Consider the following 24,938-nt stretch of genomic DNA (forward strand, 5'->3'; position numbering starts at 1 on the left):
TGGGACTCTGAGGTTCCTTCTGAAGCTCGTATAGGAAGGGGTGACCGGGTTGTTTCGACAGCGAGTCCTCACATTTGAGCTAGAACGTCAGTCCTCCAGGATCCCCAGGGCTCAGTCGCTTAGTGAAGACTCCGTGCTAGTCAAAGGCTCTATCATAGCGTGTTTAACCAAAAGATCCGTATTCCCAGAAATTAAATGTCAGTAAGGTAGCTTTTGGTCTTTCTCGTGACTTCCTTACCGTCCGCGGACAATAGCAGGAACGCACACTGTTACCACCAGTGAGTCTTCCAGGTCCTCGCGGTGGGGGAGGGGGGCCGAGGAGCATCGGCCTGTCTGTCCACCTGCCCGCCGAACTAAATTAAGGTGCAGATAGGCTTAGGGACACGGGAAGTTCTGCACCGCTCTTCGCCCCTCACCACGGGTTTCTCACTGCTCTCGCCGCCCCACCCTCTTGCCCAAGGGGCTTAGGAGTACGCCCTTTCCGGCTCGCCCGCTCTCCCTCCAGCCTCCACTTAAACTACAAACCGGGGGAGACCACGAACTACATTTCCCACAATGCCTAAGCGCCGACCGGCGTCCTGTGGGGTTTTGCCTAAGCTGCTTTTGTAATTAATGTTAGATCAAAGCCACGTTTCCGGGGAACAGACGAGTCATTGTCCACTTCTCGGTTCAGATACCTATTTTTCCCCCTGCACCTGCGATCCTCGATGTTCGGCAAAGAGGCCTCGGCGGCGGGCAATTCATTCAGGCGACTGCTCTGGCCACCCATTTCCTCCGCGAGCCTCGGTCCCTGCCAAGTCCCCGGGGGCCTGGGAGTGTCATTGGTGGATGACCGCAGCTCTGGCTGCTGCCGCTGGTATCGCGACCATGGCCTCTGGCAGCAGCGGCCTGGCAGCCGCCCGCCTCCTGTCGCGCTCCTTCCTCCGTGAGTTCGGCCGAGACGGCCTCCTCCAGGCCTCCGAGAGTGCCTGGCCTCGCCGGGCCCTCCGTCCTGGTCCAGGCGGCGGCGGGGCCCTCCGGGGCGGGACCTCGGCGGGGGCCTGGGAGCCGCACTCTCGGGGACCAAGTCGGGGACCTCCTGGGCTGGAAGGAGCCCTGCTGGATTTGTGGGGAGGGGACCTGACCTGGAGCGCCGGCCTACGTAGGGGGGCCGGGGCAGGATTCGGGTGTGGGAGCCCTGCAGACCTGGGGGCACGTTCTACCCCCCGCGATGATGTTTGGCCGGATGGGGGCGGCTTCTAGACTTCCTTTTTGGGAGCGGGAGGTGAGGCGGTGCGGCAGGATTAACTCAGCCGCAGGGAGAGTGAGTGTCCGGAGTGAGAGGTAGGAGGAGGAATGTCTCAGTAGCAAATTGAGGGGGGCGAGGGGGGAAGGGGAAGGCTCTCCCTTTATTTCTGCAGACTGTAGGGTTCTGCACCCTAAAGGTGGGTTCTGCACCCTAAAGTCATCAGAGCGCAGGGGGGTTGGCTGGTACCTTAACCAACTATTTGCAGTGTCTCCACCAGGTGGTGTGAACATTTCAGTTCCTGAAAACTTAATCCCTAAGGTTGCGAGTCTTTGAGTATCGCTGACTGTTGAAAATTCTTGTTATGTTCAAAGTCTCCTGTGTTAGGCAGAGACTTTGGAATCAGTCACATCACATTTGAAGTGTGGCCTGCTTGACCCTTAAAGTCTGTGTAATAACCCCCGGGCGCTTTCCTTAATCCGTTCCTCAATTTCTGTTTCCAATACATGAAAATAATATTTTAATGAATCGGAGACTCTGTCACTTGTAACGTGCACCATTATTTCGTGTACTACTGACAGTAGAGAATGATTGCTAATTAAAATCGTGACACGCCATTAGTTGTTAGTTGCATCCAGATTAAAGAGCTTTGAAGAAGTGAAAAAATGTGCATCCTAGAAATGATAAAGTACAGGATAATCTGAGTTCACTATACAGAATAATTGAAACAGTGTATATAAGGCACCTGGGATGTATTATACACTCAACTAAAGTTAGTTTTCTTCTTTTCTCTTTTCTTACACTTTACTCGCAATTCTGTTTGTCCTAAATTTTGGCACAAGACTTAATTCATTTCTTGAGAAGATCTCATTCCAGAAATATGCAAGGATAGGTATGCACTCAATAGCTACACTTAATTACCAGACCTCATGAGGACAAACATCTGGCTGGATAACTGGCAAGTAGGAAAAATTTGGGTTACTTTGGTCAAGTTTTCTGGAGTTTTTTTTTTTTTTTTAAGATTTTATTTATTTATTCATAAGAGGCAGAGACAGAGAGGCAGAGACACAGGCAGAGGGAGAAGCAGGCTCCATGCAGGGAGCCCGACGTGGGACTGCATCCCAGGTCTCCAGGATCCAGCATCTCCAGGATCCCGCACTGGGCTGAAGGCTGCGCTAAACTGCTGAGCCACCCAGGCTGCCCTGGAGATTCTTATTATAAAATTTGAAGGACAGTTGAAGGTGTCGTAGGCAGAAGGGAAAAAGGGATTAGTTATAGCCATATCATTCTCACCTGGGGTCTTGCTCATCTGAGTTTCTGAAAAACCCTAGCCTGAGATAGGTCTGTCTTAGTAGGAGGAGAGTCTAGGGAAGCATCTAAAGAATCAGGATCTTTAATATGCCCTTAGTAATATTTAGCAATCCTTTTCTCACAGAACTGGACATTCTTTTTTTCCGAGAGTCCCAGGACCAGAGTCTTTAAAGGATCATCTAGTTTAGCTTTCTCTTCTTGGTGGAATGGTCTTCATTTATCCTAGTCATGTGATTAATCTGTTATTAAGGATCTGAGAAGTCTGAGATCTAAAACCAAGTTCTCTCCTGGGTTAGAGAGGTTACAGACTACAGTGTTTAATGCAGAAAAACCTCTAAATCCCCCAGATCTTCTCTTTCTCATGCCACACGTTTAAGCCCATTTCCATTCCCACTAGAAAAAGCCACAACAGTATTACCCCCACAAACTTTTTTTAAAGGGTGGTCACAAACTATTTAGGCTCTGAGGGTAGTAATAGACCTGGAGACGCTAGGGAATTTTGTTCCCTCTGTTTTCTTAAGTTTCAGTTGATGGTACATGTGCTAAAGGTCACAAGTGTTGCAATATTCATTTGAGTTGGGAGAAAAAAAAAAACCAAAGCACTTGTAAATGTCTTCCGAGCTCCTTGTTGGAATGTTTAGAAATTTTTGAGCCCCAAACCCCAAAAAACAAAACCAGTTTTATAGTTTTATGGAAAAAGGGGAAGAATCCGGTTGATGTAGGGAGAGAAAATGAAATGAAAAATAAGGAAGATTTCTTCCATGAGAAAGTTTAAGGATTTTATAAGCATATTTGAAGTTGAGATAGGAAAGTTTTTCAAGAAATATAAAGCTATGGGGATCCCTGGGTGGCGCAGCGGTTTGGCGCCTGCCTTTGGCCCAGGGCGCGATCCTGGAGACCCGGGATCGAATCCCACGTCGGGCTCCCAGTGCATGGAGCCTGCTTCTGCCTCTCTCTCTCACTCTCTCTCTCTCTCTCTCTGTGTGTGACTATCATAAATAAATAAAAAATTAAAAAAAAAAAGAAATATAAAGCTATGTAAAGTCATTTAAAACATAAGCCAGAAATTCCTATTAGTTAGGTCTTGTATAAAAAGTAGGGAACAAGAGCCAGCATTTTTGAGCTTCTGAATTTTGGTGTTTTAATGCCAGGAAGCAAACCTTACAATCCAGCTAGTCTCATATCTGTTTGGCAAATGAGGAAATAAACCCAGAAAGTTTCCTGGCCAGTGTCAGAATGGGTATTAGAACTCAGGTCTTCGGGATCCCTGGGTGGCGCAGTGGTTTAGCGCCTGCCTTTGGCCCAGGGCGCGATCCTGGAGACCCGGGATCGAATCCCACGTCGGGCTCCCAGTGCATGGAGCCTGCTTCTCCCTCTGCCTATGTCTCTGCCTCTCTCTCTCTCTCTCTCTCTGTGTGACTATCATAAAAAAAAAAAAAAAAGAACTCAGGTCTTCTTTCTGTTACATGCTGTGTGACACTGTAAGCCTCCTTTTTTGAAGCTCTGGTCTTTGTTTCTTCCTTTCATTTTCATTCTTTTTTTTTTTTTTTCATTTTTGGCTGCCTTGTTTCGTTTAGGTGACTAACCTGCTCAAAGGTGCCACTTGCCTTTTCTGTGCATTTGCCAAGTTGTATAGGCCACTTTTGGAATCAGGCATTTAGAAGTGTAGTTGGGAAAAGAGAACCCTCAGCAGTGGTGTTTCTGGTACCAGTATCTTTTGCTATTGCATCTAAGAACCAAATCTCTATTTCAGAGATACAGAAATGTCTTGATCTAAATGTATCAGTGTAGCCATGAGAAAACAATTTGATTTTCTCCCCTTAAAGTCATTCTTCAACAAACAATTGGGGAATGTCCATATAATTTCTGTAAATATAGGAGAACAATCTCATTTTACCAAAGGACAGGAATGTTGTTGCTATAGACCCACTTGTTTTTTTTTTCACTGTAAGATTTCTAAAATTGGAATGGGTCTTATAATTGATGGTAGGTACAACAAATTAGTGGCATTTTTTTCTTTCTTACTAGCACTTACTAGTACTTCAATCGTATTTTAGATTTGAGGAAATAATGGATTTTTGCCAGCTGAGTTTCATTTGTAAGTAAATGTTAAATGAATATGTAATTTTGCATTTGAATAGTAGGTTGTTCGGGGTTTGGGAGTAAGTGGCTGCTGAGTTACTACGCTCTATTGCCTATATATATTAGGTATATATAATATACATAATTAATAAATAGCCATTTATTAAATTCATGAGTGCATTCATGGATAAACAAGAACACAGTTTGTGAGATGAATTGGAAGAGGAGTATTTTTTTTTTTTTTTTTTGTTGAAGAGGAGTATTTTCATGAACAGTCTCAGATTATTGGTTCGAACCATGGTCCTGGTGATATGAGGCTATGGTTTGAGTCCCAGCTCAAGGGTGGACGCTTTCTGGCCGTACCTCAAGTCAGTCATCTCACAGCCATCTCATAAGTGATGTGGTTGCTCTCTTTGGGCAAGAGGACTCAGCATGCAGCTAACTGACACAAATTTATCATCCTTCTTGAAGGCATGTATCTCTTACATTACTCTGCCCCTTTCCTTTGTAGCCTTTGTTACAGTTTGCAACTTTGTAGTTTTGTGGTTTTTTTGTTTAATATTTAGCTGTCTTATGGGGTAGAATGCTTCATTTGAGTAGGACTTGAGTCCATCATTTTTGCTCCTGCTTTTCATTCTGCTTTGTTAATCATAATGATAATAGATAGCTAATAGTGAGATAGCCCTTTCTGTACCCTAGGCATTGTTCTATGTGCTCTGTATATTAGGAACTCCTTTCATTCTCATATTGCCTATGAGGTACATAGTGTAACTATCCCATTTTTTTTTTACAGTGAGGCTGCACCTGTAAAAATGTTTCATATGGTAAAAATGTACAAGTCTATGTGTATATACTACATATTATATGTAGATATGGGATAGTATATAGATAAACATGGGATATGCATGAGGACATATACAAAACATTTCTTGTTGGACTTTAAATTTTTTTTTTTTTTTTTTTTTTTAGAGAGAGAAAGAGAGATGGACAGGAGGGGTAAAGGGAGAGGGAGAGAGGATTTTAAGCAGGATCCACACCCAGCATGGAGCTGGACGTGGGGCTCCATCTCACAACCCTGAGATCATGACCTGAGTGGAAATCGAGAATCGGACACTTAACTCACTAAGCTACCCAGGCACCCCAACATTGAACTTATTTTAAAATATGAGTTATGTGTTCTCTTTTTTAAGGAAATGGTTTACCTTTGTGTTCATATAGGGTTTGAACCCAATTTTGGGAGCTTATCAGCTACTTTGCTACCCAGTTTACAGGCATCACCTCTTACCAACACCGCAGAATCCTTGTGGGCAGCTATTATTCCATTTACAGATGGGAAGATTGAGGTTAAGGGAGATCTAAAGATCTGTCAATGGCTGGTGAGCAGCAGAGCATAAATTCAAGCCCCGACCTGTCTGATTCCTCAGAGTAGCTCTCAGTTGCTCCTGGGATACAGTCCCAAGGTTAGGCCAGCTGATTTCTAAGAACCTGAGAGAAGGCAACACCACCCTTCCCTGGAGGTGACCCGAGATGTGGCAGCTACAGCCTTCATGACTGGAAATTCTTCCTGGTGTCCAACCTCAGGCCTTCCTGCTGCCCTAATATTTAATTTAAAATGTTCATTTTCTTAACATTAGTTAAGTTAGATAGCTCATCATCTGTTGATTTGCCATTTGTCTGCCATTTGTTTGTAGTTTTGTTTCTTGCTCAGGGCCTTTATCAGTTTTTCTGTTAGTCTTTGGTCTCTGCCTTGTTGGTGCTTATGTTGCCCAAGTTAATTCCTTGTCTGTTATATGTCACAAAAACACTCTGATCTGTCACTGCCCTACCTCTGCCTATGGTATGTTTTCTCTAAGCTCTCTCTTTTCTCCTGTTGTGAAACAGCCCATTTGTGTTACATTACTGCTTCTGGATTTTATTTTTGTTTGTTTTTTAAAGTTAGTATGGAATTTGTACTAGATTAAGATAAGAGCCTTGAGGACTGCTAGTAGCATTTAGGGCTGGACTTCTGTTCAATCTCTGTAAGAATTTTAGGGAAACCGATGATCTGTGCATGTACAAAAATTGATGTAGGTTTTTCTCCTAAGTGGGATAAACAGGGATGGAACTTATGACGTTTAGCTTGATATAAGTGTGTGTTTTTTAGACCATGTCTCTTGCCTTGAAATTCAGTGAAACATTTCTTGTACCCTGACTCCATAAGGCACTGTGCCATATCGGAGACACCATGGTGTACAAGACGTAGGTCTTATAGCTATGGAATTTACAGTTAGAAATTCTAGAGTATTTGAACTAAATTTAACCTTAAGTAATTTTTCTTAGAAATAATGCAGTAAACAAAGTAACAAAATGTGTGCACTCATCCACATACAGTGTGTGGCATAAGAATTATATACCACATGGGAGTGTTTGCAGGTTCCATTCTTCTTAATCTCAGATCCCCTGAACTCCCCCCATTATATTCACAAGTCATGAATGTCATGTGAAGATTTAAGGATTTCTCACTCACTGTGCAATGTTTTACTTAAATGTGAACTTACATGAATTAATGCCAGTGAAATTCTCAGGGTGTTGAGTACATTGACTCTGAAATCTGAGAGTTATTTGCAAGATGGTTTGACCACTAATGTATGCCTTCCTGTATTTTTGATTTTTAACTTTACAGAATAACTTACTCTAGTTATGTGGTAGTTTTATCATAGAGTCGAATTTGTATTTAAAACCAAAATATAGGTGCAGCCCGGTGGCTCAGCAGTTTAATGCCGCCTTCAGTCCAGGGCCTGATCCTGGAGACCCAGGATCGAGTCCCACGTCAGGCTCCCTGCATGGAGCCTGCTTCTCCCTCTGCCTGTATCTCTGTCTGCCTCTCTCTCTCTCTCTCTCTCTCTCTCTCTCTGTCTCTGTCTCTGTCTCTCTGTCTCTTTCTCTGTGTCTCCCATGAATAAATAAATAAAATCTTAATAAATAAATAAATAAATAAATAAATAAATAAATAAATAAATAAATAAATAAATAAAACCAAAATGTGATTGAGCAGCTTTTAGCAGTGGACAGACAATCGAAAATTTGTACTATAAAACCACTTTGCATTCTTCAGCAGAAGTGGAAGAGGCTATTTTTCATTACTTAAGGCATGTGGTTCAAGTGGAGAGGAAATCAAATAGGAAAAGAAAATGCGAAGAGCTGGTCTGACAGATTTAATGTTTATAGCAGCTAGTACTTTGCACTCTACTAGCCCACACGAAAAAGAGTGGTGGGATTGTGGGAGGGAAGGTGAAGAGGTACAGGGGTGGGGTTGAGGAAAGGCTGCTTTCATGGGGAGCCTCCACCCTGTGATGCTGGACCTTGGATATTATGAAGTAGGGAGGAATGAGGAAAATGATGCAAGTCACTTAAGATTTGGTGAGTTTGGCTTAGAATATAAGCATGTTTTGCATTATTTCCATCCTAAAGCTGTAGAGGAGGCAGAAATTAAGGTCAGGAGAATTACAGTGTAAGCCATCCTGTGTAGTTAGGTCCTCCTCACAGCTATGGTAGCTGGGAGAGTGCGGTTGGTGTAAGGGCTAGGAATAGGGCAAATTCATCTGGTGTGGGGTGAGCTTTTGGGATTAAAAGAGCATTTGTGGTGGTTACAGAGTACCATCACACACACAGGAGGGGCAAGGGGCAGAGGTAGATGGAGAAGCAGATTGCTCTTGAGCAGGGAGCCTAAGGCCGGGCTCGACCCCAGAACCTCAGGACCGTGACCTGAGCTGAAGACAGATGCTTAACTGACTGTGCCACTCAGGCGGCCCCAGAGGCTATTTTCATTGTCAACATTTCTCATTCAGTTGACTTATATGTCTTAGAGCAGTATTTTAAAAAAAGAATATAATCAATGGTTCCTTATCTAGCACCTCCTGTGACTTGTTGATCTTTACCATATTGGTAGAGATGTTAGTTTGGATGATCTGGGGCCAAGTTGGGTTGCATGGGCTGGGACTAGGGCAGAGGTGAAGACAGTTTTTAGTTGCGGAGATATTATAGCCACCGCCAGGTACCGGATAACCCTACTTACTTCTTTAGGAGGTTGGAGGTCCATTATCAGAGATTTTAGAAGTGAACTGCTTGAAGTCCAGGGCTCTGTTTGGACATAACCCCTGTAAGGAATCCATTCCTTAACGCTACCCTCTCTGACCCCCTAGCTGCCAAACCCTCCCCCACTTCCTAACATATACAGACTTACTTGGATCAGGAGAGTTTATCTTCCCCAAATGTCCAAGGCCTATTCCTACCACAGTACTTTTCATACTGTGCCTGTTTAATGTCAGGTCAGGTAGACTGTGAGTTCCTTGAGGGCTGAGGCACTTGTTGTTTTCAATACTTTATCCTTGATACTTGGCATTGTGGCTTGGCGTTAAGTATTCCCCAATGTTTTGAATAAATGAATGATGACAACTCCAGCAACTGGCATATGTGCTTGATTATTCTAGCATCCTCTCATTTCAGTACTAGTGATATCTGGTCTGGTATCACATAGGTTTCTTGTCAGGACCAAATATGATCAGGAATTTCTTATGTTTGAATGTAGATTTTGAGTTTGGCTGAAATGTGATGATGATAGTTTATTAATTCTAGCTTACCTGCAGCTAAGTTTGTATGAGCCTGGGCTCATACGGTAGATGGGAGATCACATGCACACATGCCCACACATATACATGGCAAGTCTCCCTAGATTGATTTCCCCTGAGGTTTAGAATGTCAGGGTCACCTTGCAAGCTGAACAGTATCAAAGGGCTAAGAAGGTGGAAGGTAAATTGCTAGTCATCACACCTTCTGATGCAGTTTTTATGGACACCAGAGATCTTGGGTTGTGAAGTCCTGAGCTCCAGAGGGTTGATCTAGGAGGTCTGGAGTTGAAGGACTAAGAGAAGAGAGTGACCTTAGTTTTTCCTCTATTGAGCCATGCTTTATGGACATAGGTGGACCTCTATCATTTTTCAGGGTAACAGGGCTACTCCTGCCCCTGTGGAAGGAGAGGTGAGCTGTCTGATTTCTCCTTTCTTAAAAGTGAGTTTAAGAATCCTTGTGGAGGCCCAACTTGACCTTCAAAAAGCAATATTTCCTTTTAGCAAGTATGGGCTCCAGGTATCCTAATCTTATAATTGGTTCTTGTAAACTATCCTGTCTGAGAACTCCTGAGAGATGGACCACGTATTGAAGATTCAGGGAATGCGAAAGACTGGTGGAGCAGATTCTGTCAGAAATAGCAGCAGGAATACTTCCACAGGTATAGTGGTTGTGAGTATCCAGCTGGGAGAACTGGGAGCCATGGGCAAGAATGGGCCGTAAGTGACAGCACTGGCTAGGGTGGGCCCTGAGGCTGCAAATTCCCTTTATAGTATCTGCTGTCCTGGTGCAGGTGCTTAGCTGTGCCCACTGTGGCAGGACTTGACCCTCAGTGTCCCATTATGGCCCCTGTTCAGCATAATCTAGTCCAAGAATGCAGCTGTCTGTTATGCAGCAGATCTTTGTGCACACAGAACACCCTTTGTCCCATTGATAAGGGTGAAATCTCAGCCTGTCTCTTCGCTAGAGGTACAGGAGATTCCAAAATTCAGAGTTGTTAGAAGTTGAGGTCAGCACGGGAGTTGAAGACAACTTGAAAGATGCCCAAAGGGCCGGATAGAAATCAATGATGGAACCTAAGGTGTGAGGATTTAGGAGGGCATGAGGCAGAGATTCAAGACAGAAAGGATGAGTGGACCCTGACAAGTGTGTGACGAGATGTTCTTTTCTTGAGCTAGCTTTTATGGGCTACCTCAGTGGTAGGAGGAAGTCCTGACACTTTGAAAGGGCCAAGAATGGGCCACAGAGACAGCAGGTTGGGGCTGAAATGAAGGTTTGAAAGTAGACAGAAGGTAGCTCACAATTTTAATTCATCTGTGCCCTACTTTCTACTGACTTTTGAAATAATGGTGAGCTGGTATGAGTAACTACATAGATTTCTCAGTTTTCATTGACGTAGTTTGCTGAAAGTAATTTAGATATTTTTTACGTGTCTTTCCTTTATCTACTTATTCATTTTATTTTCCCTGTTGCCTCTATATGTAAGGTTTGGTGTCTTACATCAGAGGGTACCAAATTAAGCAACTTTTGATTATATATTAGATGAACTTTATCTCCAACCGAAGGTTTTTTTTTTTAAAAGATTGTATTTATTTATGAGAGACACACACGGGGGCGGGGGGGGGGCAGAAACACAAGCAGAGGGAAAAGCAGGCTTTTCATGCAGGGAGCCCGATGTGGGACTCAATCCCGGGTCTCCAGGATCACGCCCTGGGTAGAAGGCGGCGCTAAACTGCTGAGCCACCCGGGCTGCCCACCAACCAAAGATTTAATGTTAATATTCAATGTTAACATTTAATATCATTTCAAGGAATGAGTTGCAGAGTAGTTCTTACAAGTTCTTCTAACAAAGTGTAACTCTTAGCTCACCTATTACTTACAGATGTTGAACTTAAACAGGTTGGGTTAGGGGTGCCTGCCTGGCTCAGTCAGAACAGCATGTGACTCTTGATCTTGGGGTTGTGAGTTTGAGTCCCACATTGGGTATAGAGATTACTAAAAAAAAAATAAACTTAAAAAAAAAGGTCGAGTAAAATGACAAAGTATGTGGCTATTTAGCAAATATTGTTGGTACAAGTGATACCTAGTTTCCCATCCTTGGATTTAATTTGAGCCATTTGTCTTTCAACCCCAGTTTTCTTTCTGAGGAATGAAAATTATAAACAGAAGCTTTTCTTTAGACATTTCGAAAAAGCTGCAAGATTGTTGTTCTCAGTAAAGAGGGAATTCTGGAGGATAGAATGGTGTCTTTTTTTGGTCTATTTCTGTAGTCCTCATGTCTCATTTGAAGTTGTCTTGATCACAAGATTGCCCTGTATTCGAGGATTTTTTCTGTCACTAAGTTCAATTCATGGTCCAAAATTTGGAGAAATTATAACATGTCATACTTTCTTTATTTTTCAGTGCAACAGAATGGAATTCGGCATTGTTCCTATATAGCTTCCCGGAAACATCTCTATGTTGATAAAAATACGAAGGTTATTTGCCAGGGTTTCACTGGTAAGCAGGTATGTGTCAAGATGTTTTATAATGCGTCCTACATATACAGAAACATTTATTTTCTATTTTTTTAATATCACAAAAGGTATATAATTGTTACAGAAAAGTATACAGTACAGCAGTGGAGTTGTATCTTAGGAGGGGTTTTGGTGCAATAGTCAGCCTATAAGATAAAAATTGCATTTAAACTTACCTTGAAAATCCCTTCCTAGAAGCATGTTATGTTAGAGACCTACATACTCTCTTTCAGCAAGTTTAACACCACTAGTTTTGGGGATCCCTGGGTGGCTCAGTGATTTAGTGCCAGCCTTTGGCCCAGGGCGTTATCCTGGAGTCCTGGGATTGAGTCCCACATCGGGCTCCCTGCATGGAGCCTGCTTCTCTCTCTCACTGTGTCTCTCATAAATAAATAAATAAAATCTTAAAAAAACAAACAAACAAACAAAAAAAACAACCCACCACTAGATTTCCTCCAGCTTTGGAGTAGATTAGTGTTTAGTTAAAAATTAGGTAAAGTAAATGGCTTGTGTTTAGGCCCCTTACAAAAACATGCCCAGTTAAACACAGATCAGTGTAGGGATATGCTCAAGGCCAGAGAGGCTCATGGGAACTGAGATAGGCAGAAGGAGTGGCACACTGACTTTTCTCATACTCTCTAGGCTAATGGTCTTTGAGGGGACTAGCAGGCAAAATTGCCTGAAGTATTTTAATTTGTTCTCATTCACTTAATATTTATCATTTCTCCCTACCCCTGCTTACAACGTAGAATTTGCATAAGTTTTAAATATATTTGCAATGTGATTCCTTAATAAAATGTAACATAAGAGTCTCCTTTCCTTCCTATCATTTTACTCTATAATGTATATCCTATACATATATATAAGTATATATACTCATATATGTGTATATACACATATATATACACACACAAGTAGTTTATAGAACCAGTGACAGGCCAAACCTTTAGGCCATAGTTTTCCAAACTTTGATCTATAGGATAATACCTAAATATCCAAATTTCCATGACTTTTGTTTTTATTTATTTATTTATTTATTTATTTTTTTTTTTTTTAATTTTTATTTATTTATGATACTCAGAGAGAGAGAGAGAGAGAGAGAGAGGCAGAGACATAGGCAGAGGGAGAAGCAGGCTCCACACAGGGAGCCCGATGTGGGATTCGATCCCGGGTCTCCAGGATCGCGCCCTGGGCCAAAGGCAGGCGCCAAACCGCTGCGCCACCCAGGGATCCCTATTTATTTATTTTTTAAAAAAGATTTTGTTTATTCATGAGAGAGAGAGAGAGAGAGAGAGAAGCAGAGACATAGGCAGAGGGAGAAGCAGGCTCCCTGTCAGGAGCCTGATGTGGGACTCAATCGCAGGACCCCGGGATCATGCCCTGAGCCAAAGGCAGACACTCAATCACTGAGCCACCCAGGTGTCTATATATATATATATATATATTTTCTAAAGAAAGTTGATGTTCATTTAAGATTTGAAGGACATTTTATTAGTCCTCTGCCAATTAAAATCATATTCAGTCCCTTTTTGGTTATATATTAATTGTGTTAAATCAACTGTTTGATTAATTCAAATTCTCCACATAAGTTTATTATATATGGCGTTTTTGTTTGCTAAATTTTATGTGAGCCTGTGACATCTTAACCTCTGACCTTTTTTTAAAAGAACCATTGTCCATGGTGTAAGCAATATTTGCAACTGTCTCTGTTTCCTGAATTGAGTGATGGCTTGCTTAAATATTGAAATCCAAAGTTGGTTTTAGTGTCTTTCGATTATTGTAATTACATTGTTTCTCATTCACTCTTTTTTTAAGGTAATTGGGAGTCTTACTTGTCTCAGATTGGTTAGTTAAGATTCTATTAGTATAGAGAACAATAAGGTCTGAAATTTAGAGTTTATCTTCATAGGACATCTACATTTTGTCTTGTTAGTTCTTTTTTTTTTTTTTTTTAAAGATTTTTATTTATTTATTCATGAGAGACACAGAGAGAGAGAGGCAGAGACACAGGCAGAGGGAGAAGCAGGCTCCATGCAGGGAGCCCGACGTGGGACTCGATCCTGGGTCTTCAGAATCAGGCCCTGGGAGGAAGGCGGCGCTAAACCGCTGAGCCACCCGGGCTGCCCTTGTTAGTTCTTTTATTCAGTGTATATATTGTTTCACATATGAATGAGGAATATTTATATTTTGGAATCTATTTCAATAATGCCAGTTTCCAGTGGGTGGAATTTCTTGTATTGGCTTTGAGCTGCTAAAACCATTTCTGTTCTTAACTGGATGGAGATAATGGGAAAACTAAGGAAAATTAACTTACTAACCTGAAATGTCCTTGTTTAACTCTATATTAGGACTGAAAAGTTGGTTCATTTGAATTTATCTATCAGATAAATTCTGAAAACAAAGTAGTGATCTAGGGCAGTGCTTCTCAAGTGTCTGGAGTGAAAGACCAAGTTGGGTCTGTTTAATTGGGTCTGTTGGGTATGTTTAATTTTAATTTTCAATCTAATGCAGATCAATATTTTTTGCAAAGTACGGGCAGCCAGGGTGGCTCAGCGGTTTAGCGGTGCCTTTGGCCTGGGATGTGATCCTGGAGACCTGGAATGGAGCCCCATGTCAGGCTCCCTGCATGGAGCCTGCTTCTCCCTCTGCCTGTGTCTCTGCCTCTCTTTCTCTGTGTCTCTCATGAATAAATAAAATATTTTTTAAAAAATATTTTTTGCAAAATACAATAAAAGTTGCAGTGATATCCTATTGCTATAGAAGTTTGCAAACATTCTCACTTTTGCACTTCTGTGTTTGTTTAGATTTTTTTAAAAAAGATTCTATTTATTATTTATTCATGAGAGACACAGTGAGAGAGAGGCAGAGACACAGGCAGAGGGAGAAGAGGGTCCATGCAGGGAGCCCGATGTGGGACTGGATCCCGGGGCTCCAGGATCACACCCTGGGCTGAAGGCAGACACTCAACCACTGAGCCACCCAGGCATCCCTATTTTGGTTTTTCAATTAATTTTTATTTTCTCGCTTTTTTATTCTTTATTCTTTCCTTTGTTTTTTTTTTTTTTAATAATTTTTTATTCATTTCCTTTTTGTGTTTATCTTGCTGCAGACCAGCAAGAGTCTACAGACTACCCTTTGAATAGCACTGCTTAAAGAGAGAGCATTGGCTTATGGTTCTTTAAAAACTCCACCATTGACTTTAGACAGTTGGGTCAGCATTTTTAGGTCCCTGTAGAATGACCACATAGATCCATTCAGTTTCAACAGCTGCTTATTAAGTGCCTACTGTATGTCATACATTGGATTAGGTGCCACTTCTCAGTGAACAGAGTAGACAAATCACTGTCTTCATTGAATTTACATTTTAGTGGTGGGAGAGGAACATACCAACAAGATCAGTGAGTAAATTATGTGTTGCACAAGAAAGTATAAATGCTGTGGAAAAAATTAACCAGAGATAGAAGAATGTGACTGTGTATGGAGTTGTGGTGGTGTTTGGGATGGAGAAGAGGGAATTTTATGTCGAGTGGTCAGGGGAAGCCTGACCTGAGTCAAGATCTAAGGGAGATGTGGGAGTAGAGCAGGTGGATATGAATGGAAGCGTATTCAAGGCAAAGGGGACAGTAAGGCCACGAGGCAGGAATGTGCCTGTTGTGTGTGCAGGACACAAGGCTAGCATGACAGAGTGAAATGAGCAATGAGAGAATAGTAAATGAGGCCGGGCAGGTAAGGGTATGTGAGGACGTAGGTTGAATATTGTTTTATGAACCAATATGAGGAGTTTACTGTGGACGAAGTGGAAAACCCCTGTTTTGATCAGAGGAATGATATGATCTTGCTTATGTTTAAACAGGATTACTCTGGCTGCTGTGTTGAGAATAGATGAAAGGGAGCCAGGGGCAATATTATGTCAAGAGTTGATGACTTAGACCAAAGTGGTAGCAGTTGAAGGGATCAAGACATTGTTAATTATATTTTGAAGGTAGGGCAATAGTGTATCTGATGTGAGATATAAGAGAATCAAGGATGACTTAAGTGTTTTTGGTCTGTACATGTATTAAGAGTGGAATCGTCATTAACCAAGATGGGGTAGAGCATGGAGAGGAGTGATCAGGAATTTGGCTTTGGGCACATTAAGTTTGAGATGCCTACTAGTTCTCCAAGTGGAGTGACAGTGTGAGTTTGGAGCTCAAGGCAAGGTCTGGGTTGGGAATATGTGTGTCTGTGTGTGTCTGGGGGAGCGGTTTCCATATGGATGATACTTATTAACATGATAAGGGATGAGATTATCAACAGCACAAATTCAAGTAGAGCCCTTGAAGCCTACCAAAAAATAATCTTTCAATTTGTGGAGACATTTTTGGTTGTCACAATAGCTGGTTGGGGTGGAGAGGAGGGCATGGCACCGAAACCTACTGAGTAGGGGCCAGGGATGCTGCTAAACATTGTACAAAGCATGGGATAACCTCCCATAACAATGAATCCATGTGACCAGATGTCTGTAGTGCCAAGGTTGAGAGGGGAGAGTTAATGGGTAGGGAATTACAGGGTATTGGCTGGGCAGCATTAAAAGCTTACCTAAGGTTAGTGATCACTAATTTAAAGTGAGACCAGTTATCATGCTTCTATTTTTTTCTGTCCAGCTTCTGGTTGGCTGAACATTGCAGTCTTAGAGTAGGTAGCAGACTGGATTTAACCAAAACTGTGGTTTTACCAGATGTGTAAGTTGAAGTGAGAGAGAGCCAAGGTTGTGTGTCTAATGACTGACTATGCATTTTAAACTGTGTAAAGGAGGGACGTGAGGATATGAGCAGTTGAGGAAAACTGAAAAGGTGTTTTTTTTTTTTAAGTAAACACACGGGTGTTTCTGACTATCAGCCAAATATGAAAATGGAATGAAAGAAGATCCTCCTTTAAAAAACCCCCAAACTCTGGGGATCCCTGGGTGGCTCAGCTTTTTTAACCCCTGCCTTCGACCCAGGGCATGATCCTGGAGTCCTGGGATCAAGTCCCACATCGGGCTCCCAGCATGGAGCCTGCTTCTCCCTCTGCCTATGTCTCTGCCTCTCTGTCTCTCTCTCTCTCTGTCTCTCATGAATAAATAAATAACATCTTTAAAACAACAACAACAACACAACAACAACCCCCCCCACCCCCCCAAAACCCAAAACTCCTATTTTGGCTTTGTGGAGGATTGTATTGTTTTAAGGTTCAAAGCTGACTTCAGCAAGTTGTTAAGAATGTTGCATACATGTATATATCACCTTCTGGAAAATAGTTAGCCTATTTGTTTTTCTTTTCCAAGTTGCTGAAGATGGCTTTAAGGCTTCCCAGCCTGTCTTTTCTCCTGAGTCTTGTGCTTTTTTCCCTTCAGGGCACGTTTCATAGCCAGCAGGCATTGGATTATGGCACCCAGCTGGTTGGAGGAACCACTCCAGGGAAAGGAGGCAAGACACATCTGGGCTTACCAGTCTTTAATACTGTGAAGGAGGTAATTAATGGTACTAAGTTTGCTAAGTAAAGAAAAGCAGGAAAAGAGCAGGCATACTTTGGATAGAGATCTTAATTGTGTCCCCTTTTGGAAGAGTCACTTGCTATTTTAAAATCCCATAATGTAAAGAAATTTGAATCACACTAAAAACCACTGGGTTCATTTTAGTCACACAGACTTAGGATGCCTTCCCCATGCCTGTGTCCTTTTGTTTCTAAGCACAGATCATCTGGTAAGAGAAGTGCTGTAGCTTAGGTTCTATTTGGCTTCTTATCCTTTCCTTACTCTTTCTTCCTCCAGGATGTTAGCAGTGCACATGTCAGCATCCAGCCCCCAACACACAGCATGGGCTGTTTGCTAGGCACCGTGCTAGCTGCTTCATAGACATTGCTTCATTCAAGACTCCCCATAACCCTCTGAGGTGCAGTTGCTATCACCATCCCCAGTCTGAAGACAGGGGTACTACAAATGCAGAGAGGTTAAAGGTCCTGCCCATAGTTCGTAGCTGAGAAGTGGCAGACTTAGCAGGGCTTAGGGTAAGTAGTATGGTGTTCAGTGTGAAAAAACTGGACTGTGAAATCAGACTGACAAATCATAGAGCCCTAGTCTCTTCCCCAAATTGCTGATTTCTTAATACTTTTTGAAGTATTTTGAACCAAACTTTAATTCTGTTACAAAATTAATAAGTGATTATTATAAAAACTCCGATGATAAAAATGTATATAAAGTTAAATTTTATAGTGCTTTCCACATCTCAAATTTTGCCTTTTTAGAGAGCTTATTTAAGCTCCTTGTGTATTCTCGTTCTACTCTTGCATGAATACATAGAAAAATAATAGTTTTATAAAAGAAACTATTATGGTACAGAATCTTACCTATATAATAAAAAAAAAAAATCTAGGAAATAAACTTAGTACTTGGTACGAATGTATTGATAAAAGATGTACCCCTCCCCCTCTTAAACATAGTTTTAAGGCATGTTTTAAAGTATCACATTTTTTTAAAATAACAAATTTATAGACTTAATCTCTTTTTTAGAATACTAACTTCAAATTGAAGTTAATTTGTATTCTTGATCGTAAAACATAGGAAAAAATATTCAAATTTGAAATTTTCATTTTACTTTAAACTTGAAAACAGGATTTTTTTTTTTTTACTTTAAAGAGTAAAAAAAAGTTAAAATCATAGGTTCTTTAAAAGAATCATTTGAGATCTTTTTGCTTTAAATTTTTGGTTATTTCCTCCCACCCCTTAAAGTCTCCTACGGCTGACTTCGTGACCTCAAAATACAGAGAAAAGCTGTTTTCATAACTCTTCTAGGTAGATTTGACTTTTTCATGAGCTTTTTTTGCTTTCTTTTAAAGAAAAGTTTTTGTTGCTAAGCAACTCATTTATTATTCACCATGTTACAAATAGAAATGACATTTGCAATATTCTGCAAGTTCTCTGACAGGTACTATATTTCTTAACTGTTTAGCACTTACAAAGAGCTTTCTGAATGAGTAGGATGGATACCTTTCATCTAGTGTCACTTGTTAGCACAGAGCCTGTTGTCATATTTGGCTTCTGGCAGTATGTATAGCCTTAAGAGGTAGAAAACTGCAGGATACATTTTCTAAAAAAATACGTATATGCCTATGATTTGACTCCTTTTGGTTCCAGCCTAGTTTTTATTTTTACTTTTTTTGTATCCCCTTCTCTGTTATCACCTTGAACAGAGTTTTTAAAAAAATTATTTTTAACCCCTGGCATCATTTGTTGATGATCTGTCAGCATCCTTTAACTTTTGTTCTTCTGTCAGTGTCAAGACACTTCTTTTTATGAGAGATACCATAGAGAAAGCTCCTCAGTCTCTGGGGATGTGGGGAGTCATTCAGGAATGATTCTGAAAGACTTCTGCCCCTTCTAGTTGTACCTGTATGTTCTGTAGTTTAGTATTCCTTTCCATTGTAAAATCCCATGACACAGCCTTCCAAAAGGTTTTGGTTTATATCTTGATTAAGTCATATTTTAACATTTATAGGGAGGCAGCCTGCTGTAACTGAAAAGAACAGACACTTTGGAATCAGAGATACTTAGATCTGAATCTTGGCTCTGCCACTCACTTCCTAGCTATGTGACCTTGTGTAAGTTATTTATTGTCTTTTGGCCCCAGCATCTTGATTTGTAGATGGGGATACTAAGCATACAGGGGTTGTTGTGAGGCCTTAACAAGACCTGTCTTGAGCCCTCCTGCAGGGCCTCTCAGAACAGGTACTGCCTCTCTTGGAGAGTCAGAGATCACTAACAATCTTTGTGTTCAAGGAGCTTTAAGAGACATGACCACACATAGAGGTGGGTAGAGGGAGACAAGACCACACATTGAGGTGGGTAGAAGGTATTGATGTATGTGGAGAATATGTGGAGACCACGGACAGAACCACAGTCAAACTGATGATTTTAAGTTCTTTGCTTTGTGGAGTGATGTAGAGTGGACCCTAATATGCATTTGACCCACATTCTTATTCTTTGGCCATTTATGCAATTTGTAGTTTAGTTTATTTTTATTTTTAACTAATGTGCATTTAGATTAAAAATTGTGAGCATAAAAAACTATCATTTTTGACATGATAGATTTTGCATAGGTGTTTGAGAGCTGAGTTCCAATGCTCAGTGGCTTACTCCTCCTTTTTCTCCTGGGGAAATAGAAGGTCTTTGGTCCCGAATAGGTGGTACAGTGTCTTGTAAGGCAACAAAAATAAACATGGCCATAGGAATGAGAGGACACAAATGCAAATCAGACAGCGCTTTCAGGTTTCCTGACATGCCATCATCTGAGGGAACGAGGTGTCATAGAATCTTTCAGTTCAGAGTGGCATTTCATAGTGGGGCAGAGAGGAGCCCCTGCTTGGTTCTGCTCTTTTCTGACAGCACAGTGAACTTGCTAATGGGAAGAATGAAGACATCCAATGTCTCCTCATAGTGTCCTTTCCTGATCCCATGACATTATTAAAATCATGGTATTGAATGCATTTTATTAGTGTTTATAACTTAACCCATAATAAAGTGCTTTGTGGTTAATGTTTCAGGCCAAAGAAGAGACAGGAGCGACAGCTTCTGTCATTTATGTTCCTCCTCCTTTTGCTGCTGCTGCCATCAATGAAGCTGTTGAGGCAGAAGTGCCCTTGGTTGTGTGCATTACTGAAGGTATACCACAGCAGGACATGGTACGGGTCAAGCACAAGCTGCTGCGGCAGGGAAAGACGAGGCTAATTGGGCCTAACTGCCCTGGAATCATCAATGTAAGTGTAAAAAACAATAGGCCAGATTTAGGCTTTCACAAGGCTAACTAGCTTTGCATCAGTCCAAGTGTGTTTGTGTGTGTATGACCTATTAGTTATAGGTTGTTATGGGTTTTTTTTCCACTTTTTCTGAAACTGTGAATTTTCTATCCGTCAGCCTGGAGAATGCAAAATTGGCATCATGCCTGGCCATATTCACAAGAAAGGAAGAATTGGTGAGTAGGTTTCCTATAGATTAAAAACAAAAAAATTCTTTGCCTTAAGCTCAAAATTCACTAAGAGAATTTGTAACTGTGCAAATTTAATTCATTTTAATTAACTGTAGTGGAATTTACCAGGGGATTTTATAGTGAATCAGTTCTGTATCCTGAATTGGATGAGGTTAAGAATCCATAATAATTCTGCAGAATCATTGGAGATATTTTTTGGAGTTTTAAAAGATTTTTTTCCTGCTCGGCATGCTGGGGATTCTCCATGTGTTTGCATGTATCAATAGTTCATTTCATCTTACTGCTAAGTAATAATCTGTGGTGTGATTCTGCCACAATTTGCCCATTCTCCTATTGATGAACGTTGGGTTATTTCCAGTTTGAATCATTATGAATAAGGCTAAGGTGATATTTGTGTATAGATCTTTCTGTGGACACATTTTCATTTCCTTTGGGTAAGATACTTATGAATGGAATCACTAAGTCATAGCTTTGAAGTATGTTCAACTTTTTAAGAAATCGCCAAACAGTTCTGCAAAAGGGCTATTCACTTTACATTTCCACGATCACTGTATGAAAGCTTCAGTTCTTCCACATCCTCACAAACAGCCTTCTCAGTCTTTAATTTTAACCTTTCTGCTAGGGATGAAATGGTGTCTCATGGTTTTAATTTTAGTTTCCCTGATGACGATGACTAATGATGTAGAGCACCATCTCATGTACTTATTGGCTCTTGTATATTTTCTTTTGTGAATGATCTGTTCAAGTGTTTTGCACATTTTTTTATTGGGTTGTCTTTTTGTTGATTATGGCAAGGGATTCCATAAATATTCTGGATATAAGTCCTTTGTTTTATATAACACATATATAGCACACATGCTACATATGTGCTTTGAATTATTTTTATTGTTAGTCTTTTTATATCCTATCCTCACGTTACTTTGCCTTATAGGATATCACAAACTTTTTAGAATGTTTTGTGAAAATTCCACTGCTACTTGTTTAGTTCCTTGAAGAAATAACCAAATTAACATTTCAAATTTATCCTGTTATGCTTGTTTTTAGGTTCTTCACACCTTCTCACTAAGCTTTCTTAGTGCACCATGATAGATGGTTACTGTACTTTCTCTATCTATAAACTATGACCGTTAATAATAGATAAAAGTAATCAGTATAGTGGGTGAATGTCAGTTATGTACTTTACAAGACTGGGTTAAAGATCATGGTTTTTTATTGTTACTAAAATCCCTTATTGCTGTTAGCCCTGCTGCCAGTAGGGTACTTACCAAGTTCTTCTACCAAGGGGATTCCAAGAAGTTCCATAATCCATCAGGTCTAGTGGGGGCCTGATCCATGTAGTCACTGATGCTCTTGTACATAGTTGAGTGCTCTGTAGACTCTTGTCTGCTGTGAATGGCTACTGCTGTAGACTTGAAGTGAGCATGTAAGGAGTGTCCCGTGCCAAGTCACTTTTCTGATCACTGCCCTGCTTTCTAAGGTGCCTTTAAACCTAAAAAACAACCACGCGTGACATACTTGACCCCTCCATCCTTTTCAAAATTTTTATTTTGATTAAACTTTTTATGTTTTTACAATTGCAAATTCACATGTAGTAACCATAGGTCTCTGAGGATCTGTCCACTTTTTTCCCTGGTCTGTTTTTGCTCTCTCATTCAGGTTGGGTAATTTCCACTGTTCTATTTTCATTTCACCGATTCTTTCCTCTCTCCCCTCCTTTATGCTACTGAGCTCATCCACTGAGCTTTCAGGTTTGGTTGTTTTATTTTTCTCTTCTAAAATTTACATTTGGGTTCTCTTTATATCTTCTATTTTTCTGCTGAGACTTCATTATTTTTTTGATAAGGCTTTCTATTTTCTCATTTGTTTCAAGCATGTTTGTGATTATTTAAAGCATTTTTATGATGCCTTTTTAAAAATTCCTGTTAGATAATTCTTCATCTTGGTGTTAGCATCTATTTTTTTTTTTTTTTAAAGATTTTGTTTACTTATTCATGAGAGACAGGGAGAAGCAGAGATGTAGGTAGAGGGAGAAGCAGGCTCCCCACAGGGAGCCTGATGCAGGCAGGACTTGATCTCAGGACCCCAGGATCATGACCTGAGCCAAAGGCAGATACTCAACCACTTAGCCACCCAGATGCCCTGGTGTTAGCATTTATTGTCTCTTTTCATTCAGTTTGAGATCTCCCTGGTTCTTGGTATTCTGAATGATTTTTGACTGAAACCCAGATAATCTGTGTATTATAGGACTCTGGGTCTTATTTGAACCTTCTGTTGACTGACTATAGACACTGCTTCAGCAGGGATTATCAGGGGGAGGTCCCTCATTACTGCCGGGTGGATATAGAAGTCCAAGTTTCTATTTGTTCCATTGATACTGGAGTGGGTGAGTTCTTCCTTACTGGGTATGATAGTTCTGCTCTCCTCCTTGGTCCTCACTGAGTTCAGTGGAGGTGACCTTGTTATTGCTGGGCAATTGTGAAAGTCCTGACTCTTCACTAGGCCTTCTCTGATACCACCCTGACAAGAAGATGGAGAAGTGCCTAATTACTGCCAGGTAAGGATGGACATCTAGACTCCCCACATGGCTTCCATCAACATTGTAGGGGTGAGGAGGAACTCATATCAGCTGGCATAGATGAAAGTCCTGATTGCCTACTTGGCCTTCTCTTTCACCAGTTTGGCTGGCATGTTGGGGTGCCTCAGTGCAGCTTCCTAAATGTGTAAGTCTAGGAATCCCTTTTGGCCTTTGCTCATATGAGTGAGGGTGAAGGCACAGTTATTTTCTGTAGTGTTTGGTTGGTATGGAGTGGTTATTATCTCAAAAGTTTTCTGTTTTTCTGGGCTGTCCTTGGCTCTTTTGCTAGAGCAAGCAGGCTTTTAAAGGGGGATTTTTTTTTTTTTTTTTTTTTTCTGTATCCTTATGTGTTTCTGGGATGCTGGCTTCTTTAGATCCATATCTAGGATGCATGAGGCAAAGGAAACCCAGGGAGCTCAGCAGTGTATCTTTCCTTGAGTTTAGAGGTCCTTAACTACCTTGCCTTCTTCATCTCTTAGAGATTCCTTGGATTTATTTTATTTATAATGCCCAGGGTTTTTAGTTGTATTTAATAAAAAGAATAGAGGAAGAAAGTACTTCTGCCTTTCAGAAACAGAAGTGTTCTTGTGATAGGTACTTTTAAGTGATAGCTCTTTTACTACATATACTTTTAAGAATGACAGGAATAATCTACCCTAAAAACATGGCTTTCATTACCTTCATTGTGTGCAGTTTGCATTTATGTAATTTACATATCATTTATATGATCAGATGAAAGCTCCTTAAAAGAATGATAACATCCTGGTGTTAATATTCACTGGTTATTATACTGATCCATCACAAGACTAGAATAAATAAAATAGTTGTTTTTCTCAGTAATGTAAGATATTGAGTGGACACTTAGACATAATCATACCACAAGAATCAAGTAGAAAGAGTGGAAAGGAGACTAGACAATTGTACACAAGATATACAACTAAAGAAATTGCCAACTATACTTTATTTAAACAAAGGTAAATGTACTGAGTACATAGGTAGGTAGGTATTACCTACCCAACCTTCTCAGTTATGAAGGGTCCCGCAGAGGAAGGACTGTATTAGGGAGACAGCAAGTAGATGGAAAGAAAGCTCAGAGAATAGGGAAAATTGATGAATGAGACAGATGGGGATTGGTGGTAATGATTGTCATTTGTCGTAGGTTAGGGTCCAGTGATTGAATGGTCTTAAAACTATTGGAATTAGATTTTCCTTAAGAGGATGTTTGTACTCTATTGAAAGGTTTTCAGTTTTGAGACATTCAGGTAAGTATTTATTGAACTCCTTCTGTGCATGTTCAATACTAGGAACACAGGAGTGAGGGAAGCAGTCTTGTTTATCAAGCTCCTTGGAGGTTACAGTATAGCAAAGAAGATGGTTGCTACAGAATCTTAAATACCATTGGTGGTCTCTTACTGAGCCAGATAGTAAGAGAACAATGTACTTATTGGAGGAATCAGGAAAGACTTCCAGGGAAAGTGGCATTTGAGGAGATGGGGGCCCCGTTTGCAGCAGAAGCAACGTGACTAAGTGGGGGAATAAATCGATTTCACTAGAGTAGGGAAATAATGGGAGACAAGTCTGGAGAGGTAGGCTGGCACTGTGCTGGGTTGGGGAGTCGGTGC

The 24,938-nt window shown here is 40.9% G+C and overlaps 1 protein-coding gene across 1 annotated transcript in view; it reads left to right on the forward strand.

Moving 5' to 3' along the window:
* The first annotated feature begins 675 nt into the window (after window positions 1-675).
* Window positions 676-24,938, forward strand: part of SUCLG1 (succinate-CoA ligase GDP/ADP-forming subunit alpha) — a 32,921-nt gene continuing 8,658 nt past the window's right edge. The window contains exons 1-5 of the mRNA XM_055312392.1: window positions 676-925; window positions 11,627-11,730; window positions 17,114-17,230; window positions 20,299-20,511; window positions 20,669-20,726. Of these exons, the coding sequence (XP_055168367.1) occupies window positions 829-925; window positions 11,627-11,730; window positions 17,114-17,230; window positions 20,299-20,511; window positions 20,669-20,726 (589 nt within the window). The 5' untranslated portion in view covers window positions 676-828. The remainder of the gene's footprint in view (window positions 926-11,626; window positions 11,731-17,113; window positions 17,231-20,298; window positions 20,512-20,668; window positions 20,727-24,938) is intronic.

This window comes from Nyctereutes procyonoides, unplaced genomic scaffold (assembly GCF_905146905.1).
Source record: "Nyctereutes procyonoides isolate TBG_1078 unplaced genomic scaffold, NYPRO_anot_genome, whole genome shotgun sequence".
Lineage (NCBI taxonomy): Eukaryota > Metazoa > Chordata > Mammalia > Carnivora > Canidae > Nyctereutes > Nyctereutes procyonoides.